The sequence below is a fragment of the Phocoena phocoena genome, chromosome 21, assembly GCF_963924675.1.
Source record: "Phocoena phocoena chromosome 21, mPhoPho1.1, whole genome shotgun sequence".
Lineage (NCBI taxonomy): Eukaryota > Metazoa > Chordata > Mammalia > Artiodactyla > Phocoenidae > Phocoena > Phocoena phocoena.
The window spans coordinates 30,740,887-30,762,447 of record NC_089239.1 but is presented as its reverse complement, the minus strand read 5'-3'; the positions used below and the strand labels follow the sequence as shown (position 1 = coordinate 30,762,447).

General features: G+C 36.0%; 1 protein-coding gene across 5 annotated transcripts in view; it reads right to left on the bottom strand.

Annotated features, from left to right (window-relative positions):
* The window catches only part of WDR17 (WD repeat domain 17), a 67,186-nt gene that overhangs the window by 23,644 nt on the left and 21,981 nt on the right, over positions 1-21,561 (bottom strand). For 3 of the 5 annotated variants that reach the window (XM_065899799.1, XM_065899800.1, XM_065899801.1), the window contains 11 exons: positions 19,576-19,698; positions 16,768-16,952; positions 15,996-16,164; positions 12,676-12,767; positions 10,163-10,245; positions 8,398-8,484; positions 4,602-4,766; positions 2,939-3,141; positions 1,723-1,872; positions 1,507-1,637; positions 393-518 (listed from right to left, as the gene is read on the bottom strand). In XM_065899799.1, coding sequence (XP_065755871.1) covers positions 393-518; positions 1,507-1,637; positions 1,723-1,872; positions 2,939-3,141; positions 4,602-4,766; positions 8,398-8,484; positions 10,163-10,245; positions 12,676-12,767; positions 15,996-16,164; positions 16,768-16,952; positions 19,576-19,698 — 1,514 coding nt within the window. The remainder of the gene's footprint in view (positions 1-392; positions 519-1,506; positions 1,638-1,722; positions 1,873-2,938; positions 3,142-4,601; positions 4,767-8,397; positions 8,485-10,162; positions 10,246-12,675; positions 12,768-15,995; positions 16,165-16,767; positions 16,953-19,575; positions 19,699-21,561) is intronic. The other 2 variants (XM_065899802.1, XM_065899803.1) reach the window with 1 other exon arrangement.

Here is a 21,561-nt window from a genome sequence, read left to right as displayed (position 1 = left end):
GTACTGAAATTCATTAAGGGATAAAATATGAACGGTTTTAATAAAATATATCCCAGAATACAGCCTAGCAGGACTCTGAGACACAAATCAGAGTAGCCCATACATACAATCATCTGGTAATAGTGTAAAGGTAAAACATTTCAAGGGCTTTCCAGGTGGCCTTTGAAGAATTTCACGAGATTCAACCTATGAAAACCATGGCTGCCTTAATCTGTTCCCCAAATAATTGATACACTCGTGATCAGTTTTTACTGAAGGTTTATGTCCTCAGTGTTCACTTACTTCAGTCTACCAACTCTAATTATATATGCAAAAAATAATTTTCATATTTTAATAGTGAAAAGGCAAAACAATTTTGTGTTTGAGTACATCACATCTGCATATTTACTTACTGTTCGGAATGTAATCAGATGTTTCAAATGCATTATTCCTTTACAGTAGTTCTGAGGAAGTAAGCTATCATCTTGCCCTTTTATCACAGCAACTAAGTCCCATAAATTGTCACTGCCACCCGGAGGCTAAAAAGTTGATACAGAACATCCAAAGATAGAATAATGAATTAAAAACCCCACAGCATTTTGCACCTTTAAAAATATAATGCAGGCATATCTAACTTGAAAAATTAACAGGATAATAACTATACTCTATCTTATTTATTGTTTCTGGTTTCCATTTGCTTTTTTTGTTTGTTAGGCCCTCTGAGATCCTTGCTGGATTAATGCATGCACCCAAATTGTCTATTGAGGACCAGAGGGGAAAAGCTTTATTCGTTGCAAAAGATCCTTGAATCACCCACAGTCCCAACAAATAGCCTCTATATATACAAATGTGTGTGTATAAGCACGTGTGGTATAATATGAAAATGTTGGATATTTTCAAATGTATATAGTAGAAACTGTTATAATTTATAAAACAACACTAAATTTAAAATCACTTAAGGTCGGTGGCAAACTTTTTTTTTTTTCAAACTTTTTTGATTACATATTTTGTTAGCTCAGAAATAATCTCAGCTGTCCATCACCATGTGGAAGATCACGAATAGTTCTTGAGGTGAAGAGGGTCTTCAAAACAAAACACGCGGTTCTGAAGTGCAAGTAATAATTAAGAAGGAAAAGTTGATTTATTGCCAATAATAAAAGATAATAATATCAAGGCGAGGGCCAGAACAGAAGGTAAGGAAGCATGCTGCTATAAAAGCAGACATGGAGACCACACAGCAGCAGCTGACAAGTTAGGAGGTAGGTCGGTAGCTGAAGTGCCCTAAAGGCTGTCAGAAATGCTACTGGTTAGTCAATGATCGATTTTGTCAGTGTTAGTAGGGTGGAAACAGCAAATTGCCTTCTTCTCTCTCTTTTTTAATGTCTCATTGCCCTCACAACTTATGGACCATTTGCTTTCTTACACTGGGATGACACATGTAAATATGTGATAACTTAATGACAAAAAGTTGTCACGATTCACTTTGGCAAAGGGGAAATTTTCACATTTAATTCCTCTAATACTTACTGATAAACATTCTGAAAACCATCTTAGTTTTTTCACACGAGGGTTGCCACTTAGTTTCTCTACCTCCTGTTTGATATCTCTTGACACTTTGCCACACAGCAGAGGGGGCATGCCTTGTTCTACAGCACAATCTGGAGAAGAGACACAACTCTGAGAAAAGAGCGCTTATAAAATCGTATTTAGAAAGAAGATCTAATACATGCAGAGTTTCCATACCAGTGTTCCCGATAATTTCTTCCCAGGATCTATCTGCCAGAATATTTATTTGTAAAGGAGTGATTAACGGCGTTAATGACCAGAGTCTCACAGTAGAGTCCCGGGAGCACGAGGCCATAGTGAAGGGGCGACGTGGGTGGCATGCTAAGCCTGATGGAGGAAATAAAGCCATTTACTAAAGGAAGCACTGAAAAATATGTTTTATTGATGTGTACCTCCTAACCCTTCCACAGAACTGAAGTTGTGGAGAAGTTTTAATATAACATTTCTGTCTTGGCTGAAAACAATACACAGGTGTAAAAAAAGTATTTAGCATCTTCTGTAGATATGAACACAGAGTTGAATAATTATTAGAAAGCAGATGGCCCTGGATGAAAGTGCTGAAATTACATTTCAGTTGGTATGTCAGTGAGCTGACTGTCATACCCATGGAATACACAGCGATCCAGGGGTGGGTGGATGTTCTCATCACACGATAAAGAAAGACTTGAGGACCTTTCATTTTAGAATGTCCAGAAATGGGATTCTCTCCCACACTCAGTCCCACACTGCAGTAACTAAAAGGCCATTGGTGTAAAGCATATGGATACAATGACTAGGTTAGGGTTAACTGCTCTCAATAATCATTTTTGCATTCTTAATTTACCTACTCAACCCCATCAAGGTTTGGGTGCTACAAATGAGGGTAAAATCATGTGCAAAAGGTAAGGAATCTGATTTTCCATTCCCAACTCATTTATAGTAAAAAAACTCTGTACTATATTAAGAAACAAAACATTGCCTCAAATATCCAAAAATAGAGGTAAAGGAATGGCTAACTACATCATACCTAAGTTATTAAGGACTTCCTGTTTTACAACTTACCTTTGGGGTGATGGTAAGGTAACGGAGAAAAATCCAAGTCATACATGAGAATATGTGCAAGGGTATATGTGTGCCTGCGTGCGTGCGTGCGTGCGTGTGTGTATGTTTCTCTACAGGGATAGAGAGAAAGACACCACGGTGCTAACAAGAGTTATTTTCTGATTATTTCTGATGACATTTTCTATTATCTTCTGTGTATTCTGATACTTAAATAGTAAGCATGTATACTTTCTACTAAGATAAATGTTATTTCAAAATGAAACCCTGTAAGACTTCTTCAAAAATACTGTCTTGCTCAGAAATTATAATCATTAATATAGCAAAATTTAAAAGTACATGAAAAATACTTTACCGTATACATCTGCACCATGATCGTACACGGTATCCAAACAAGCTCCTTCCCGAGTGTCCCACACTTTTATAGTATAGTCCCAGCTGCCAGATATTAGTAGGTATGGGATCTCAGTATTCCACATTAATCCCCGCACAGGTGCCGTGTGTCCTCTAAGAACGTTTATGCATGCATCTTTAGTATAATCCCAGATTCGAACAGAACTGAAAACAATATTATGTATATAATACAACTTATAATTTATCTAGAGTATCAGCATATTCTTAATGGAACACAACGATTATTTCTCAGTATATTGAAAAAACATTTTATGTTTCAATATATGTTATGATTCTCTTCTTTTTAGCATATAAAAATGAATTTTATTTATTTTAAAATGAATAACTAACTAGGCTTGAGCCATCCTATTCCAATATTTTTCCCTTACTTTTACTGGCCATTAACCCCTGATACTAAATATATGATTTCGCAGTTTATGTGTTTAAAAAATTGCTTTCTTAAAATAAAATATCCAGAACAGATAAAGCCAAAGAAAAATATGACTAACAACATGTATACAGTAACTTAAGAGCACTCAAATTATTTGTGTAACTTGAAAATACAGCGTGTATGATGACGGGTATTATTTGAAAAATCAATTCGTATCTGTGCTTTTATCAATACAGGAAACACTTCATGTTTTTGTCAGTTAAATAAGTTTCTTGGTCTGTGGACTCACTCTCAGATCAAGTACAAAATTTAAATATAAATGGGTTCATAATACTACTTGAATCTACTGACTGTGTAGAGTACAAATGTTACTGAAGGACAATTTGAACTCAAAATCAATTTAAGACCTCCAAATGCCAACTCTGCTTGGACAATTCATAATAATCTTTTAGTTAAAGATTTATATAAATCTGAAAAATATCAAAATATTAATACTCCAAAGGTTATATTACACTATTAGGAGACATACCACATATTTTATTTCTTAAGGCATATCTCTTTCTGCTATATATAAAAGACTCCTTTCTTCTTTTTCCCCTTTATACCAGGGCAGAATACTGTGGTTACTATATACTATAACTTTTACTTGCACCAAGTAAGATTTTTCTTACCTAAATTTATCTCATATTCAAACATACAAATGTATCTTGTCTGGATATAAAATATAGACAAGATTTCAGAAACTTTCATAAACCCAGAAAAAAAATGTTATGTCACTCTCATTTCTAAAATATCTTCTTTTCATGCTAGCATATATAATCACCTTCTTTTATTCCATTCTTAATGAAAACAGAGTACAGCTGTTTTCCACATTAAATATGGGGAACATTATTAAAAATAAACTCGTCTCTACATGTTACAAAGGTTTATTGTTTCAGACATTTTTCCCTTTCCCAACAGGTTTCTGTTAACTTTTTTCCTAATAAAAGAGAAATAAGCATCTATTGCAAGTACAATAAATAAGGAAATAGAAATCATGAATAAGATGCTAAGTATGGAAAAATTTAATTTACTTTTAGTTGGATGCAATTAGATACTTGTTAACTGACTACTTGTTAAGTACATGTTTAAAATAGTTCCACATACACGTTGGATCATATAAATAAGTACACTTCTATAAAATTACAAGCTTATGATGTTTAGGACTAGAAAATTAGAATCCAAAAATACATACCCATCATCAGAGCCACTGCAAAGAATTCCCTCCCTCAGAGGAGACCACTTAACATGGAACACTTTCTCTGTATGCCCACTAAACACTTTCAGTGGTTGATCGGAACTGGTGGCCACATAATAGACGCGAACATTTTTGTCTTCACAGCCAGTGGCTATCATGTCTCTGAAATATCACCCACGGCACATAAAAAAATAAAAAGTTTGATACTATTTGTTACTGATAGTTTTCAAATGCACACAGTTCTAACTTCTAAAACGAGAATTTTTTGCTTCCTTAATGAAGTTACACTGAAAACTTACATAAGTAAAAACATCATTTACAGCAACCGCTCTAGTACAGAGTTTCTCAATGTTTCCTTTCAATCAGTTGTGTTTTTATTTTATTTATGAGAGATAATGGCACAGTCATTTCTATACATTCTTTTTCAAGATGTCTAGATTCATAACTTTAGTATTTCTCAGACCTTTATATTTTGCAACTACTGGGTCTTAAGAAGGGTCTCGAACGGTCAGTGACTGAGATTTGCTTAATTGCTCGTAGGCACGTTATTAATTACTACATGCCCTGACCGTTGGTAAATTTTGTTGTGGCAGGGATATAAATAGCAATGCTTCCCCCAGAAGTGTGCTAGGAAAGCTCCCCGCAGAGCCAGGGTCGTCTCATCTGACGGTAAGTCACATTCCTGGTTTTCCAATTCTCTTTGGTGAGATGCTTAACTGCTTGATCCAACAGAATCCTCTGGGAATATAATACGTGGATCTGATCTTTTAACGATCTTGGCTCTAAGAGAGTGAGATAGCTAAGCAACTATTTGTACCCTAGCCGTCATGCCTGGAATACTGTTCCCAACGGAATTCGAGTACTAGGCAGACCTGTGGCATCAGGTACCAGCCAGAACAGTCTCCCTGAGGAACATTAACAACCGTATAAACAGTCCCCAGGCTTTAAAGGTAAAGAGGGGAAGTTACACGTTTTGGACCCAGCTGTTATCAAAACCTTCTCCAAACTTCACATTGTTGATTTTTGTCGCATGGGTTGTAATACCTATATTTATTTAACCTCACATGCATAAATACACCAGTTTGTAAACTGCATGCCAATCTATAAATGTGTCGATTGCATGTGCCCAAGGCCCACTGATAAACAGCCCGTTCCTCTATGTGGGAAAATATATTTTGCATAATACAAATATTTACACGTATACACGAGCATATTTCTGTATACATGTCTATGCAGATACATAAAGATAAAATCTTAGAAATGAAAAAATATTCAAAGAAGGTACATACAGATATCCAAATTATAAATTCAGAAATATCTTATGAATAAACTTTTATAAGTTCAAGGTGTTTCTCAATTATGTCCTAGGATGCTAAGTGGAATATAAATACAGAAATTAGAACATTTAGAAAAGATTTTTTAAAATAAAAGTGAAATTTTAAAATGAAAAATGAAATTTATTAGGTAGGCTTGGTAGTAAACACAATAGTTAAGTATAAACGACTTTTTTAAAAAAAAAGTTTTCTTAACCAACAAGGCATACTGCATTAATTTCTAATTTTGTTTCCTACCGGTCAAATTCTTATTAACCCTATAAAACAGAGAAATAAGAATGTGGAACTGTTCTGTTGATCATATGCAAGGTAATTCTACTCATTTTTATATTCAACAAATATTTATTAAACATCTGTTTTTTTCAAGGCATAGCGAGGGTCAGAAGCACAGTGTTTTGCTAAGAATATACTGCTAAAAACAGATAACCACTACTGATCTCATGGAGCTTACATTTTACAGGGTGAAGCAGCCAATTCACAAATAAAACTTAATTTTATGATGTTAAGTGCACCCAAGGCTTATTATACCATAGGGGAAATTTACCTAATATGGGGGTCAGGGAAGACTTTTCTCCAAAAGTGGTTTTTTGAGCTGAGAGCTGAAGGATAGGGAGAAGTTACTTATATCCGGCCCGGGCTGGGAGGAGTTGTATGGGGTGGGATAGGAAGTAGAATCCTAGATGGAAGGGGAGACAGGAGTGAAAGCCTTGCGGTGAAAATGAGCTGACTGGTTCAAGAAATCGAAAGCCACTGTGGCTGGATATAAGGAACAAGGGAAGCAAGGCTTGTAATGTGATACTAAAGTACAAAGGAATGGGATTATACAGGGACTCCCTTGTAGGACTGGCTAAGATTCTGCACATTATCCCAAGATCAATGAGAAACTGTTGAAGGATTTAAGCAGGAGAATGCCGTGCTCACGTCTGCGGTTTTAAACGCTCACTCTGACAGCAACCTAGAGAACACAGAGAGAGGAAGTGGTGACGAAAGGTGTGAATTCTGGAATTGATTTAGAAGACTTTTGCAGAAGTCCCAAAACAGACAAATGTCATTAGTTTAGTCGCTGGAGGGATGGTTGGGTAAAGAAGGATATTTAGATGGAGGATATGACAGGAATTGATGGCTGGCTGCAAGTGAAAATTGAGAGATAATAAGGTCTAAAAGAAGAGGGTTTCCCTGGTGGCGCAGTGGTTGAGAGTCCGCCTGCTGATGCAGGGGACGCGGGTTCGTGCCCCGGTCCGGGAAGATCCCACATGCCGCGGAGCGGCTGGGCCCGTGAGCCATGGCCGCTGAGCCTGCGCGTCCGGAGCCTGTGCTCCACAACGGGAGAGGCCGCAACAGTGAGAGGCCCGCGTACCGCAAAAAAAAAAAAGAAGAGGTCAAGGATTTGGGCTTTAGCAGTTTGTTGTTTGCATTTTCAGGCCACTGAGGTGGGAAATACTGCAGAAGAGCTGGTCACGAGCTCATTTTAGAGACTCTAACCGGGGACCTCCCTGGCAGTCCATGGTTAAGACTTTGCCTTCCAATGCAGTGGGTATGGGTTCGATCCCCAGTCGGGGAGCTAAGATCCCACATGCCTCGGGGCCAAAAAAAACAAAACATAAAGCAGAAGCAATATTGTAATAAATTCAATAAAGATTTTAAAAATGGTCCACATGAAAAAAAGTTTTTTTAAAGTACCTGTAACTGTGTAATAAATGCTTCTGTATTTACTGGAAGAAACTCATAGATCCATCATTTTGTATAATATGTGATTTGACTCAGAACACAGTGTAATAAGGTTTTAATATTTTAGTATGTATATTTTACGACTCTAATATGGAAAAGCATAATTCACACTGTTTTCACAATATTTAAAGAAAGTTTGAATTTTTAAAGATAATTTATATCCCATCAAAGAGAGGTTTGAAACACAAGATTCTTGGAAGTGCAGTGGCTTAAAGGATCAATTTTAGTGGAGGTTTGACTTGGATTAATTTTTAAATCTAAGCTGATCTTTAATGCCAGGCTCTTAAGCAAGGCTGACCTTTCAAAACCATTCTAAGTTCCGTGTCATGGGAAGTCACCCAAGGCCATGGCATTTGCATTAGGTGGAGGCAATGGAAAGTCACGGGGAACAAAATACCATTGCACAGATTCCTAAAAAGGGTTCAGAGAAAGGGCCACGTTCCTCAGAAGACACACACAGATTGGACTGATTTCCATGTTTCATTAGTCAGTCATATGCTTTTCCTTAAAGCAGCAGGAAATAGCTTGAAAGTAGGAAATCAGTATTTCTAAATCATATAAAAACCTCACGGAATAAAAACAGACGGTTACACATGCAATTACAAGGCTAGGCAAAGGGAATATTACCTAAAAAGAGTCATGAATATTACCTATGGAAATAACATTGAACTTTATGGCTATTCAAAATCTCTGAAATGTAATTATTACTTATTTCCGGAAAAAATATTTACCTGTTGTTTTGGCTCCAATCACAACCAAACACTGCAGCTGGATGTTTGTATTTGTGTAGTACTTTACCATCAACTGTTCGAATAATACTGAAATTAAGTATAATATATTAATAGAAAATTACAACAGTCTAAATACATCATTCAAGGGAAGAAAGCCCGAACTGTAAAATTTGAACATAAGTGTTTTAGGAAAGAGACCTTGTCTGCAAAGCACAAGGAACATTTAAAAGTACTGTGTAAATATTACCAATTATGAGTAAGGATATTTATATCACATAGCATTAATTATGGTAACCCACTGAAACCAATTTAAAGGAGATACATTTTTATTTAGAAACTATTTCTTATATTTTTAATTAGGGAAATACATAGTTTAATACATATATTTTAAAATATATGCATTAGATTTCAGCTTCAAAATTTAACAGTTCAAAATGTATGTTTAAAACAACTCATTTATAGTGTTGGGTGCATGCACTATTACACCAACTGCAAGACATATATTTTCATGGCATGTTTTAAGTGATACAACTAGAAATTCAGAGGACCCCTTCTCCCAAAACAGATCCTATATACTTTCACTGCAAAAACAAAAGCAGCTCTAATACCCTCCTATTATATTACCATAGTGCAAGGGCTATTGATCCCATTAGGGACACAAAGCTGTGTATAAATTAATGTATTGCAAAGTCTTAAAAGTCTTTGGAAAAGACCTTTTTAAAACATCACTAGGCCCACCAAAACTTTGAGGTTACTGGAGAGTGGTGGTGACCTACGCTTCCAAATATTTAGTCATTGACTGTGGTATTTATCAAATAAGTAATGCACTGAGAATATATGCTAAAGCTAATCATGTATCACCTAGTCAAAAAACTCTTACGTACATCTTTCGTATTTTGGTATGTATCAATGAGCAAATACTCATTTTCAAGGGAAAAAAATCACTAACTGTTGTTTCTGAAAATTTTAACTTCTTGGTAAAGATCTTTGGTTTCCATAACTACTGTATTTTCCACTGAAATTACAAAGTGAGGAAGAGAAGATTTTGGGCTGGGTATAGCAAAACCTAGGAGGAGATAAACTTTACTACTTCTCAACAACCATAAGTGCTTATACTACCTGCCAAAGATGACAATACCTATAGCTATAGGGTAGCACCGTTGGAATAAAAACATTTTTTTTAACTCAAAGGCAATTCTTCCCTTACATATATTTCTTGGAAGCCTCCTTTTTCCTGGGACTCAACAGAATTAAGAAAGCACATATTTCTGAGAAGTTAGTCACTTTCTAAAAATAGGCATTTCCCACAGGCATGGTCTTATTCCTCCTTACAAAGCCTTTTTATCCTTTTTTAAATAATAACACCTACTGTGAACAAGTTTCTAGAGCACTTGATACCTCTTTAATCACTTGCGAAACTGAAATACCACTCCCTCAAAATGTGATGAAAATTAGACTCTGTGAAAGTCCTTTAAGTTTCTTTGAGGCAAGTCACAGTATTCTAGTTAAAATTCGAGTAGTATTTTCATCTAGAAAGAATTAGTGGTTTGTTTATTTTTAAACATCATTGCATTGTTATTTATTACTGATATATCATAGCAATGTAGCATGTGCCCATGCGGGCTTATAAATAATATTTACGATAGTAGGTAGAGCTGTACAAATGGAATCTCATCGAACATTTTAATGTATGTGCTAACATGATACAATTGATATTATCAAATGTATCTTTTATAAACAGTGTGATTTCATACATAGTACTTACCAGTAACCATCACCACTGCAGGTTGCTATTCTTTTGGAATCTTTATGACTCCAGGCAATGCAGAATATTCCATTTTTTCCATGCTTCAAAAAATGTAAAATACCTATCAATAAGAAATAATTCACCCCTTTTTCCTCTTATTTATTTATTTCTTCTAATATTACTTTGCTATTAGGAACTTGCTCTAGATGATGCTACAGAGACACTACTGTCAACAGCAGAAGGCTGAATACACACTTTAAAGAATGTGTAACGCTGTCAACACTTAAGAAACAAAACCATTGTTTTAAGACATAAATGGGTGGCTCTATTTCCTTTTTGTGGACACTGGTAAACACCCAGAATCTGCTTCCTCGGCCATCTGTAGAATTAAGCTCTGCTTAATAGCTTAATACCTTTTTCTGTAAAAGCCCTTCTGGAGATGAAGATGGTTATCTATCTGCTTTCTAACCCAGTTAGGCTCCTAAAACTACAGTATAAGAGGTGCTGCAAGCAGCTGTTATTATTGATTGTTCTTCTAAATTTCAAATTTTTATTTTTATGAAGCAAAGAAGGTTTAAGGTTATGATTATAATAAATCACTCTGTATTTGCCTGTACTCTATATTTATCTGTATTCTTGGACTGGGAAAGGGTAAAGGAATACAGTCACAGCTGGTATGATGAGAATTTTTAAAAACCCAAAGAATATATTTTATACATAGGAATGTCATTCATCAACTAGGTAATGGGTGTATAAAGGTTGCAACCAATCCATTTCCAAACTTTGTTTAAAACATTTCCGTTTTATATAGCACTTAAATCGTGGCTGCTCTTAAGGGAAGACTACAGTGACTTTTTGTCTGGAGCTTTAAGGCTGTTTTACTAAGGTGGTCCCCAGTTTGCTATTTTTACCTTTCTTGGGGGATCAAGGTGGGTAGCTTTATAAAGATTAACACAAGAATGGAGGTAGTCTCTATACTCACTTGAAGGAGGGGAGGTCCTCCATCAGCTGTGTTCGTCCCCGTGAACGGGGCACTTATGGCTCCCTCACGTCCTGCATTTTATTTGGTGAGGCATGCGTAACTTAGTTAACTGAAGCTGGCACTGTTCATTTTCCCCACATTTATTATCCTAGATGTAAGCGGTTTCGATATTGGTCTTAACTATGCTATTGGAGCTGGGAAAGACATAAATGGACGTAAGAGACGTCCCTGATGCTCAGGGCTGGGCTGCTGGAATCAGGCTGCACCTGCCGAGTGCTAATAGGAAGATACTTAGTTGACAGGACGCCAAGATGCTAGAAGAAGAAATCGACAGATTTGACATCCAAGGATAAGATTCTTGAATTAGGTCAAAAGTTGCTTTTCCAGGTTCATCTTTTCTTCTTATATCCTTACTTATTATGGGATATGCATCGTTCTGGTGATGGGGAGGGCAGAAGGTGGGCTGGGGGAGTGCTGAACTGAGAACATTGTTGTTAAGTAGAGAAAGGGAAGGATGACCTGTCGTCCTTTGCCAAAGTTTCCTCTTTTGAGAGCAGAATTGCACACTGGTGGTTGTTGAAGTTTCCCTACGGCTCTGCATTTGTCACATAACTTCCGTAACCCCTGGAAGATCAACGCTACTTGATTTTCAGAGAGAGAACAGTCTTTTGTATAAATGGTTTTAAAGCCTCGATATATAAATAATTATCAAGTAAGTTATATGTTTGATAAACTTCAACAGTAATCATTTGAAATGAATGAAATTTCAAGAGAGTGAGAGACAATCCTAGATGCTGTTCACATTTCCCCCCATTCACAACTAACATACTGTAACGAGAGCATACGTATTTACAAAATATTAACAGAACTCAGGGAAATATGAGATGACAATTTAACTCCAAGCAGAAGGAAAAGTACAATCTGTGACACTACAAATAGGAAGAGAGGAGCTTTTAGAACTTGTCATGGAAAAATGGAATTTGAGACTTGGAAGGAAACCTAAGAAATTATATAATCCAACTTCACCATCTTATAAAATGAACAATCAGAAGAGATATGGGAACATATGTACATGTATAACTGATTCACTTTGTTATAAAGCAGAAACTAACACACCATTGTAAAGCAATTATACTCCAATAAAGATGTTAAAAGATAAATAAATAAATGAACAATCAGCTTCAAGGCAATAAAATTATGCTCTCTATGTCAAGAGCTAATCAGTGACAAAATTGGGACTATAATTTGGGTCTTGTTCCGAGTTTAGTCTTTTTCCAACTTTTGAATATTTGCCTAGACAATTTTGTGGAAGGCGACCCAAAATTCCTTTGAACCTCTAATGCAACTTTAGGTGAATTTTTGTATCTTAGGCTCAGCTACATTTTTCAGAATTCATTTTAGCACGTGCATGTCCTCTTGGATTTTCTTCTAATTAAAAGACTACAATGCCACCTGGTGACTCACTAATAAATTAAGAGAGGAAAGCATTTAAAAAACGTGAAGCCATATAAGGCATTATGTTATTCGACTAGCAATAAATACATCTTACCTCATTAAATCGTTGTACGATTTTGCCCTTTTTAATATCCCAAATAAAAGCACCATTTCGAGAAGTTGCTCCAGCAATACAATTTAAATCACCTTAGGAAACAATTTGTTAGACATTATATGAAATGTTTGCCACAAATGTTAATTCTTTTCAAAAATGTAATTTTTGAAAAAGTAAGACTTGAGTTTGCAAAGTGGCTCTTTTTTTTAAATAATGAAAATTATCAAATATATGCAAATATAGAAAGAACAGTATAATGCATGAATCCATCATACAATTTCAACAATTATCAAAATATGGTCAATCTTATTTTGTCTATAGCCCCCTACTGGATTTCTTTGGAGCAAATCTCTAACATTGTATCCTTTCATCAATAAATACTTGAGGATGGATGTCTAAAATACAGGAACTCTTTTATTAACATGACCAATCTACTACAATCACAAATAGAAAAATTATCAAAAATTGCTCAATATTATTACATATCCATTTGGTATTTACATTTTTCTGACCATCTAGTAATTTTTTTAATGGTTAGGAAAGTATTTCTCTAAGCAGGACACGTGAAAAAATTCATTTTCTCCATCAAAGACATAAACAATGCTCTTTGTTTTTAAGAAGTTAAAAAAATCTGTTAAAATTGAACTGCAGCTAAGTTAGTAGCTGGTCTTGAATTTTTTGCAAGGCAGTCAAAGAAGAGGTTTGCTCCATTAGAAGAAAGAAATAGCTGTTATCTGTCTCCTAGGAGTAAAAATATGGAGGAATTATTTTGTGAGAAATGACTATAAATACTAAAAGAAAAGGCCTCACCATTTTTTTCTAGGGTTTTCATTCTGCTACCCTTTTAGCGCTCTAAAATTATTGGGGGTAAGTTTCCATATTTATATGCACTTCTAAAAATTTGCCTGTGATATCTACTCTAAAAATAAAGGAAAATTTGCAATCATCTATAACCTACTATACTTCCATCCAGTGTCAACCTTTGCTAGTCTTTTTTTTTTTTTTTTTTTTTTGCCTCTCACTGTTGTGGCCTCTCCCGTTGCGGAGCACAGGCTCCAGACGCGCAGGCTCAGCGGCCATGGCTCACGGGCCCAGCCGCTCTGCGGCATGTGGGATCTTCCCGGACAGGGGCACAAACCCGTGTCCCCTGCATAGGCAGGTGGATTCTCAACCACTGCGCCACCAGGGAAGCCCTTTGCTAATCTTTTAAGTTTCATCCATATTTACCTAACAATAGTGATTCATCAGTAATCACTTTGCAAAAAGTGGCAGAATTTCCATTTTACAACATTTTTATTTTCTTAAGGCAAATTCTCAATGTAGAGAGTGAAATAAGCTTGAAGTAAGATTGGGCCTTCTGTGTTATGATTTGAAACAACGGTTTTCACAGTCACAATTTCTATTCAAGCTTTAGGTGTGAGGCTTGAACACGTTTTGTAGAAGGAAGAATGATCAGCTCGCTGCTGTTACAGTGTCACTGCCCTGGCGGCCCGATTCCTGTATCTCAACCCAGCAGGCCCTGCTGTGACGATGCAAACTACCATGACTAAGAGCACAGGCTTAACCATCAAACTGACAAGGGTTCAAATCTTGACTCCACCGCTACTCCCTATGTATATAATCTTGGGTAAGTTACTCAACCTCTCTGACCTCAGATCCTCTTTAATAAATGTTGGCTCTCACAATCGAAAGTAAAGTGAAGAGGGAGGTAAAGAAGAGAGCAGAAAAGAGTGCTAGTTCTTTTTGTTCCTTACATCGTTTTGTTTTGTTTTGTTTTGCGGTATGCGGGCCTCTCACTGTTGTGGCCTCCCCCGTCACAGAGCACAGGCTCCGGACGCACAGGCTCAGCGGCCATGGCTCACGGGCCCAGCCACTCCGCAGCATGTGGGATCCTCCCGGACCGGGACACGAACCCGCATCCCCTGCATCGGCAGGTGGACCCTCAACCACTGCGCCACCAGGGAAGCCCTGTTCCTTACTTATTAATTAGTGAAGTAACATTTTTTTCCAATTAGCTTTGGATCTATAATGGCACTAAGTATTTTCTGCTTCAGAGAACAGCTGCTGTCATTAAGACTTGGAAGTAAAACCTTCTTCTAGATCTTCTCACGGTAGGAGATAAGGGATACAAAAATAGTAGTTCTTTACCTTTTTTGTGCCATAGACTTCTCTGAAAATCTGATAGCTATGATAATCTTTGACAGATACAGGAACATGCACACATATGCTAAAAATTATGCATAAAATTCCAAGAGAATCCCAAATTCTCTGAAGACATCAAAACCCTGACAGCCCATATATTCAGGGCTAAAAATCTCTGTGCACAAGGAGATAAGCTAAAAAATAAGCTACATCTTGGTTATAAGTGGGTTTTAAATTAATATGTTAGTATTAGGAAAAATAAGTAAAGCATTCTACATAGTTTATAAAGTGAAAAATTCATTTTAGGTGTGTAAAATTATTTATTACAGGAAGAAAATATTTGGGAAGAAAATGTCAGAGGTTTCATAGGACATCTCTTTTTTACGTACAGGAAGGTATAAAGGTAGCATCATTCTGAGATCAAAGAAAAGACCCTATTATAGCATAAAAGTTCTTCAATATTACAAAAGCAGAGTTTATATAGAATCACATGCTCACAATTAAACTGTGATGATATATAATCATTCATATTCACAAAACAGATGTATCAGAGAAAGACAGGTATTATAATTTTTAGAAAATACATGTTTTATTTTCATATATTTGATTCACATGAACATTTTAAGGAAAACTTCTATAATGTAAAATACACTACACCTTTATAGGCATATCTATACAAATGCAGCTAAAACTAGATGGGTCAGCATCATCCTGATTTACTGTGGCTTTTCTTTATGACTATGTCATAGAGAAGGGCGGCGAAATCAACGTGCTTGGGCAAGTAGTCTATTCTACAACCCACAAAAACTGCACCAATAACTATGTTGGTACTAATCTGCCTCCACAATCATTTGGAGTAAGATGACACTGTGAGGAAGAAGGTAATACAAATGAAAATAAAAGTTAGGAAAGTCGGGCTTCCCTGGTGGCGCAGTGGTTGAGAGTCCGCCTGCCGATACAGGGGACACGGGTTTGTTCCCCGGCCCCAGAAGATCCCACATGCCGCGGAGCGGCTGGGCCCGTGAGCCACGGCTACTGAGCCTGCGTGTCCGGAGCCTGTGCTCCGCAACGGGAGAGGCCACAACAGTGAGAGGCCCGCGTACCACAAACAAACAAACAAACAAAAAGTTAGGAAAGTCATTTAATTGTATTCCTGATTTTAATAAAATACTACTTACCTGGAGCCCATGAAAGGGAATAAATAACCCCTTCATTCCCTGGGGAAGTGTACACTGCCGTCAGTGTGTTTATATCCCAGACTTTTATTGTGCCGTCAAATGAAGCTGTTGCTAAAAGATTGGGATCATCAGGTTTGAATTTGCAGTCAAAGATAGTTTCCACATGACCCTAGGAATGCAGCATAAAAAAACACAGAACAAACCCAGACAAAATGTGAGTCCTCGGCAGAGCTGTATTCTATTTTACACAGAGGCTTAATGATCATGAGAACAGAAGTTCGTAGACTCATAGAATTATTATGACTCCATAATAGAAATAAATCTTAGAAAACACTTAATCCAAGCTTGCTCATTTCATGAATGAGAGCAAGAAAGCTCAGAGTAACTGGCAGAGGTGGACTTCTCCTTCCTTCTGAAAGAATATTCTATTTCTTATTTTGCTTCCAAAATATACTACGACTATGTGATTTTCCACTACACAAAGGAGTAACGTGGCCCACACAATAATGGGAAAACTACCAAATGCAGAGTAATCCTGATAAGCTAAACAGACATTAATATTTAAAGAAGTTTAATGTTTATAATGTTTACAATTAAATCATTTTAATAGTTCCACACATTTTTCTAAAATGTTTCAATCAACCAAGATAAAGTCCTAATATATGATTCTCTATGAAAATAATTTTAGAATATCAATAATACATAAGTAAAAGTAAACATCATTTTATACACAAAATAAGTATTGTATATAAAAGAATGACCACAGACATACCAAGTCCCTAAGAAAATCCCACTTCTTAGCTCCCATATCATAAAGTCCAACTCCACCATCCAAGAAACAGCACACTGCGTGACCAGGAGGAACAGAAAATGCTTGATTCTGTGTCAAAGTTGGGGGTGGTACTGCTTCACTCGTTGAGGATGTATAATGATTTTTGGTTGGGGACTGGATTGAAACTAGAAAAGAAAAAAAAAAATAAACAAGTAAACATTTATGCCAGTATCTTCCCATAGGCTGGAATGAAGCCACAGGACTTAATTTATAAAGACGCTCTTTGTTTTCTTTTATCCAGAATTTATATCAGTAAACTCTTAAGCAATGATCAGATTTTCTGCCACAGGAGTACTTTAGCAGCATTGCCCATATTTATATATTTATATATACAAAATGGGATATTATTTTGAAAAGAGGTGTATAGAAGTGCAGGTGGTGCAAAATGAATGAAAATTAGTTTCTGAGGAATCACAATATGTGGTGAATATTTGGTTTCTTATTGCCCCATAAATTAAAGCACAGCACGATTATTTCTGAATTAAAATTTTCTTTTAAAGTGCTGATGTAATAGCTTACTTCTTCCTCTGTACAAGCAAACACACACTCACGTGAACTTTTTTCTTTTAAAACTAATAACTCTCTTCCACTAATTTTTAATCCAATGAAAATATTTTTTTTTTTTCTTTTTTTTGCGGTACGCGGGCCTCTCACTGCTGTGGCCTCTCCCGTTGCGGAGCAACAGGCTCCGGATGCGCAGGCTCAGCGGCCATGGCTCACGGGCCCAGCCGCTCAGCGGCACGTGGGATCTTCCCGGACCGGGGCACGAACCCGTGTTCCCTGCATCGGCAGGCGGACTCTCAACCACTGCGCCACCAGGGAAGCCCGAAAATAATTATTTTTGAGATTATTTATAATTCACTTTAATTTAGCACCTAAATTAAGAATTACAACTGATATACATTTGCACCTTAATTTCTCTCTTCTTCCTCAATTTTTACTGTTCATAGACTTTCAATTACATAAATGTCTCCTTGTTCAGTTATTTTCTTTGTATTCTTTATCACATATTTTGTCTTCTTTCAAAAAGCTTTTCCTTAGAACATAAATGTACTCTTGTAAATATAATTCAAAATAATGATACCACCATAAATTATCAGACCAATCTAGATTAATTACACACTGGAATATAAATATTTCCCAGTATATTGTCTTTTTTGACTCAAATATAATAAAGTCTTTCTTATTGCATTCATTAGGATAATACTCATTTCTTAGAATTAGAGAACGACAGGCAGTCCAAACTAGAACGAACCATTAATAACAAAAGAAGCATTTGGTTCAATGAAATTGTGCTGAAAGTTTGGTTAAAATTAATATAATCCATGACTGTTTTCTAATATTTTAATTTGTTGATATTATAGGTGGTTTTGATACCCTTTATGCTCCTATCTATCCATAATTCATTTTTTTTCAGAATTTGATGATTGTGTCTACATTTAAAGTTTTTCATTTTTACATAATTTTTCTTACTCCACACTTTCTGTTACATTAAAAAATTGGGAGAAAAAACTATCAACAACCTGAAAGGAATGACTCAAAAATGACAAGATCAGTATGTGCTTCTTTATATTTCCTGATTTTTCTCTAATGGGCCTGGACCACTTTTGCAATAAGAAAAATATAAGGAAGTAAAGAACCTATGATATTTCATTCATCTTACGAGATGGGTGTTCACGGCAAATAAACAAAGAAAAAAATAGTTCCAAAAAATGCAGGATACATAAACAATATGCCAGTCCCCAGCATACTATCAATACTTCTCCAGTCCTAATGCTTCTAGACCCTCCAGTTTCCAGGATTTAGAAGTATTAGGAAAAGCTTAAATTTGTGAAAAGACTGGAGGTTCAAATACAGAGATTTTCTACTTGCCATTGCCCACAAAATCAGATACTAAATTTGCTAACCAAAACATTATTTTGAACAGGCCTCACTAATTATTTAGTATATCATAGACAGTAGTGAGCAAGGAGGAATCAATAACTCTAGGTTGTTCAATCACTACTCTTTTCCCCAAGTTTTTTTATGATCCACACAGAAATAAAAGAAACACTACCAACCATGCAGAGTGACCACAATTGACTTAAATAGGAAGTCAATTTCTTTTCCCTCATATTTAGGAAAAATTCTAATTCTAAACCTCCCCCCGCCCATACTCCAGATTTTTCTTTTATACCTTAAATGTATTTTATAACTTTTTCTTAATCATAGAAGTAATAAAAGGTAATTAGAAAAAAACACAAAAATAAATGAAGAACATCTATAATACTAACTACTAATCCCGCGACAAACATGCAATATGTTCAAACATGGAATATATATTCTAGATCCTACATTTCCAATGTTTTAGGTTATTTTAACTTTGTTATAAACCACATAGATTGTAAAAGAGCCATGTTTAAAACAAAGTCCCCTAGTTCAGACCAATTTTATTTAATCCCATCACTCTTGATATTTTTTATTTTCACCAATATCATTGTCTCATTTTCCCCATGTAGACTTGAGATTATCTTAATATCCTCAATAGCATTTTTAAATGTAACTTTGCCCTAAATATTTTCAATTTAGCAATATTAGATATTGTGTGGCTTTGATGGTATCTTTAGCACGTATATTGTCAAAGGCTATTTTTTTAAATTTGCTTTCCAGTAGCAGTATTTGATACGTTTATATCATTATATCACTCATTTTATTGGATAGCAGCAAGTACGATATTTTAAAATATCAAATTTTGATATTTTTACTTACATTTCTTCCTTGGAGGAGAATTCAGTACATGTAAGCAGTGAAACCCTGTTTTCTTTAATTTAAAATTATCAACAGGTGTTGCTCTAGAAACATTCCAAACGCGCAAAACACCGACTTGAGAATCTAGTCAGATCAAGAAAAGAGCATTATATTAACAAATTTTATTTGAAGCATAAAATGCCTAGATATAAAAGTAATAACAAAATTTCAACTTGCCAGATTTTTAGCACCACTTACTGACATTCTTCACACAGTAATATTATATCATAATACAAAGAAACAGCCAAAGTAATATTCATCCTTTCCATTTTTGGCACGTTTTGCCTTTTTTTTTCTGTTCCAAATCCCCTTCTCGGGTGAGAGACTGCCTGCCTTGGAAGCTTCCCCGACAAAGATCTTTATGACAATGTGACCACAAAAAAGCACCCCAGGGACACACTTGCTCTAGGAGCGCCAGCCACAGAAAACTTTCCACCTCTACCATTAAGTAATCCTTCACCTTTCGAAATGCTTGTAAACTGCTTCCTTGCTCACTTGCAGCCAAACAAGGACTGCCTGATATACCTGAAGTTTAATTAGAAAGCCCCCTCCTTTGAAAAATCCTACCTTAGTAAGCTACTCTGGAAAGAGTCTGGCAGTTCCTCAAATGATTAAATGCAGAGTCACCGTATGACCCAAAAATTGCACTCCTGCCTATACACCCAACCGAATTACAGACATGTGTCCCCATAAAGCCTGCACACAAATGTTCCCAGCAGCATTCATAACCACACAAAACCGGAAACAAGATAATGTCTATCTGCTGATAAATGGATAAACAAAACCTGGCATATCCATACAATGGAATATTATTCATCTATAAAACGGAGTGAAGTACTCATCCATGCTACATCACGGATGAACGTTGAAAACTCTACGTTAAGTCAAAGAAGCCAGACATAAAAGGCCACATGTTGAATGACTCTGCTTCTATGAAACGTCCGAACAGGCAAATCCACCAAAAGAGAAAGCAGATTAGTGGTTTACGTACACACAGGACTGACTAAGGGGTGTGGAGGGCGTAACGAAGAGTGACATGGGGATGGGTCCAGGGTTTATTAGGGGGATGAGGAAACGCTCTGGAGTTAAATGATGCTAATGGTCGTAGAACTCTGTGAACACAGAAACCACTACACTGTACACTTTAAGTGTACACGGTGAGTTTTTATGGTATGTGAATCTCAGCTCAATAATAATGATAATAATAGATATATTATTATTAATATATACCTATCATTAATTATATCCTGTGAAATTAAAGGCAATGAAGATGCATCTAGAAGAATCCATCTACTTCTATGTGCACTTTAAGTGCTTAAAGAAGTAAAGACTTCTTTAAAAATGGTGAAAAGATAAAGATTCTTTGTCTTTCATTTTACACTCAGCAAATATGGGAAGTATTTATACAGTAGCTGAAAGTGCGGTCTCTTCAGAGACCTCTCTCTCTCCGAAGCTAAGTAAACGGTAAGAGTCATTTAATTCCTAATGACTATTTTAAATTCCCCACCTTCCCATCCCCCATCACTTCCTAGTTCTGCTAATTCTCTTATGATTAGGAAATCGTGACTGTCAAAATCCTCAGTGAGGCTAACGGACTCCTCACCCAGACAGACTGTTTTTCTAGCCAGTATTTTTACCGTCACCCTGCCATGGCTGAAATTGAACTGCCTTTGTCTTTTGTATACACACAAACACAGACAGGCACACATGTGTGTACATCTATAATATATTCCAATGTTACCAGAAGCCTGGAAGACCGGGCCTTCTTTTCATTTTTATTTGTCCTTGTGTTGATGATGCACTATGTAAATAAAGTAAACGAGGTATTTACTATAATAACAATGTCTGAGGCATTAATAAGTTTTACACAAAGTTAACCAATGAAAGTACAATCTCCCTGATTCAGTTAAAGAATATACACATATTTAAACCTCTGGGAGTAGGGTA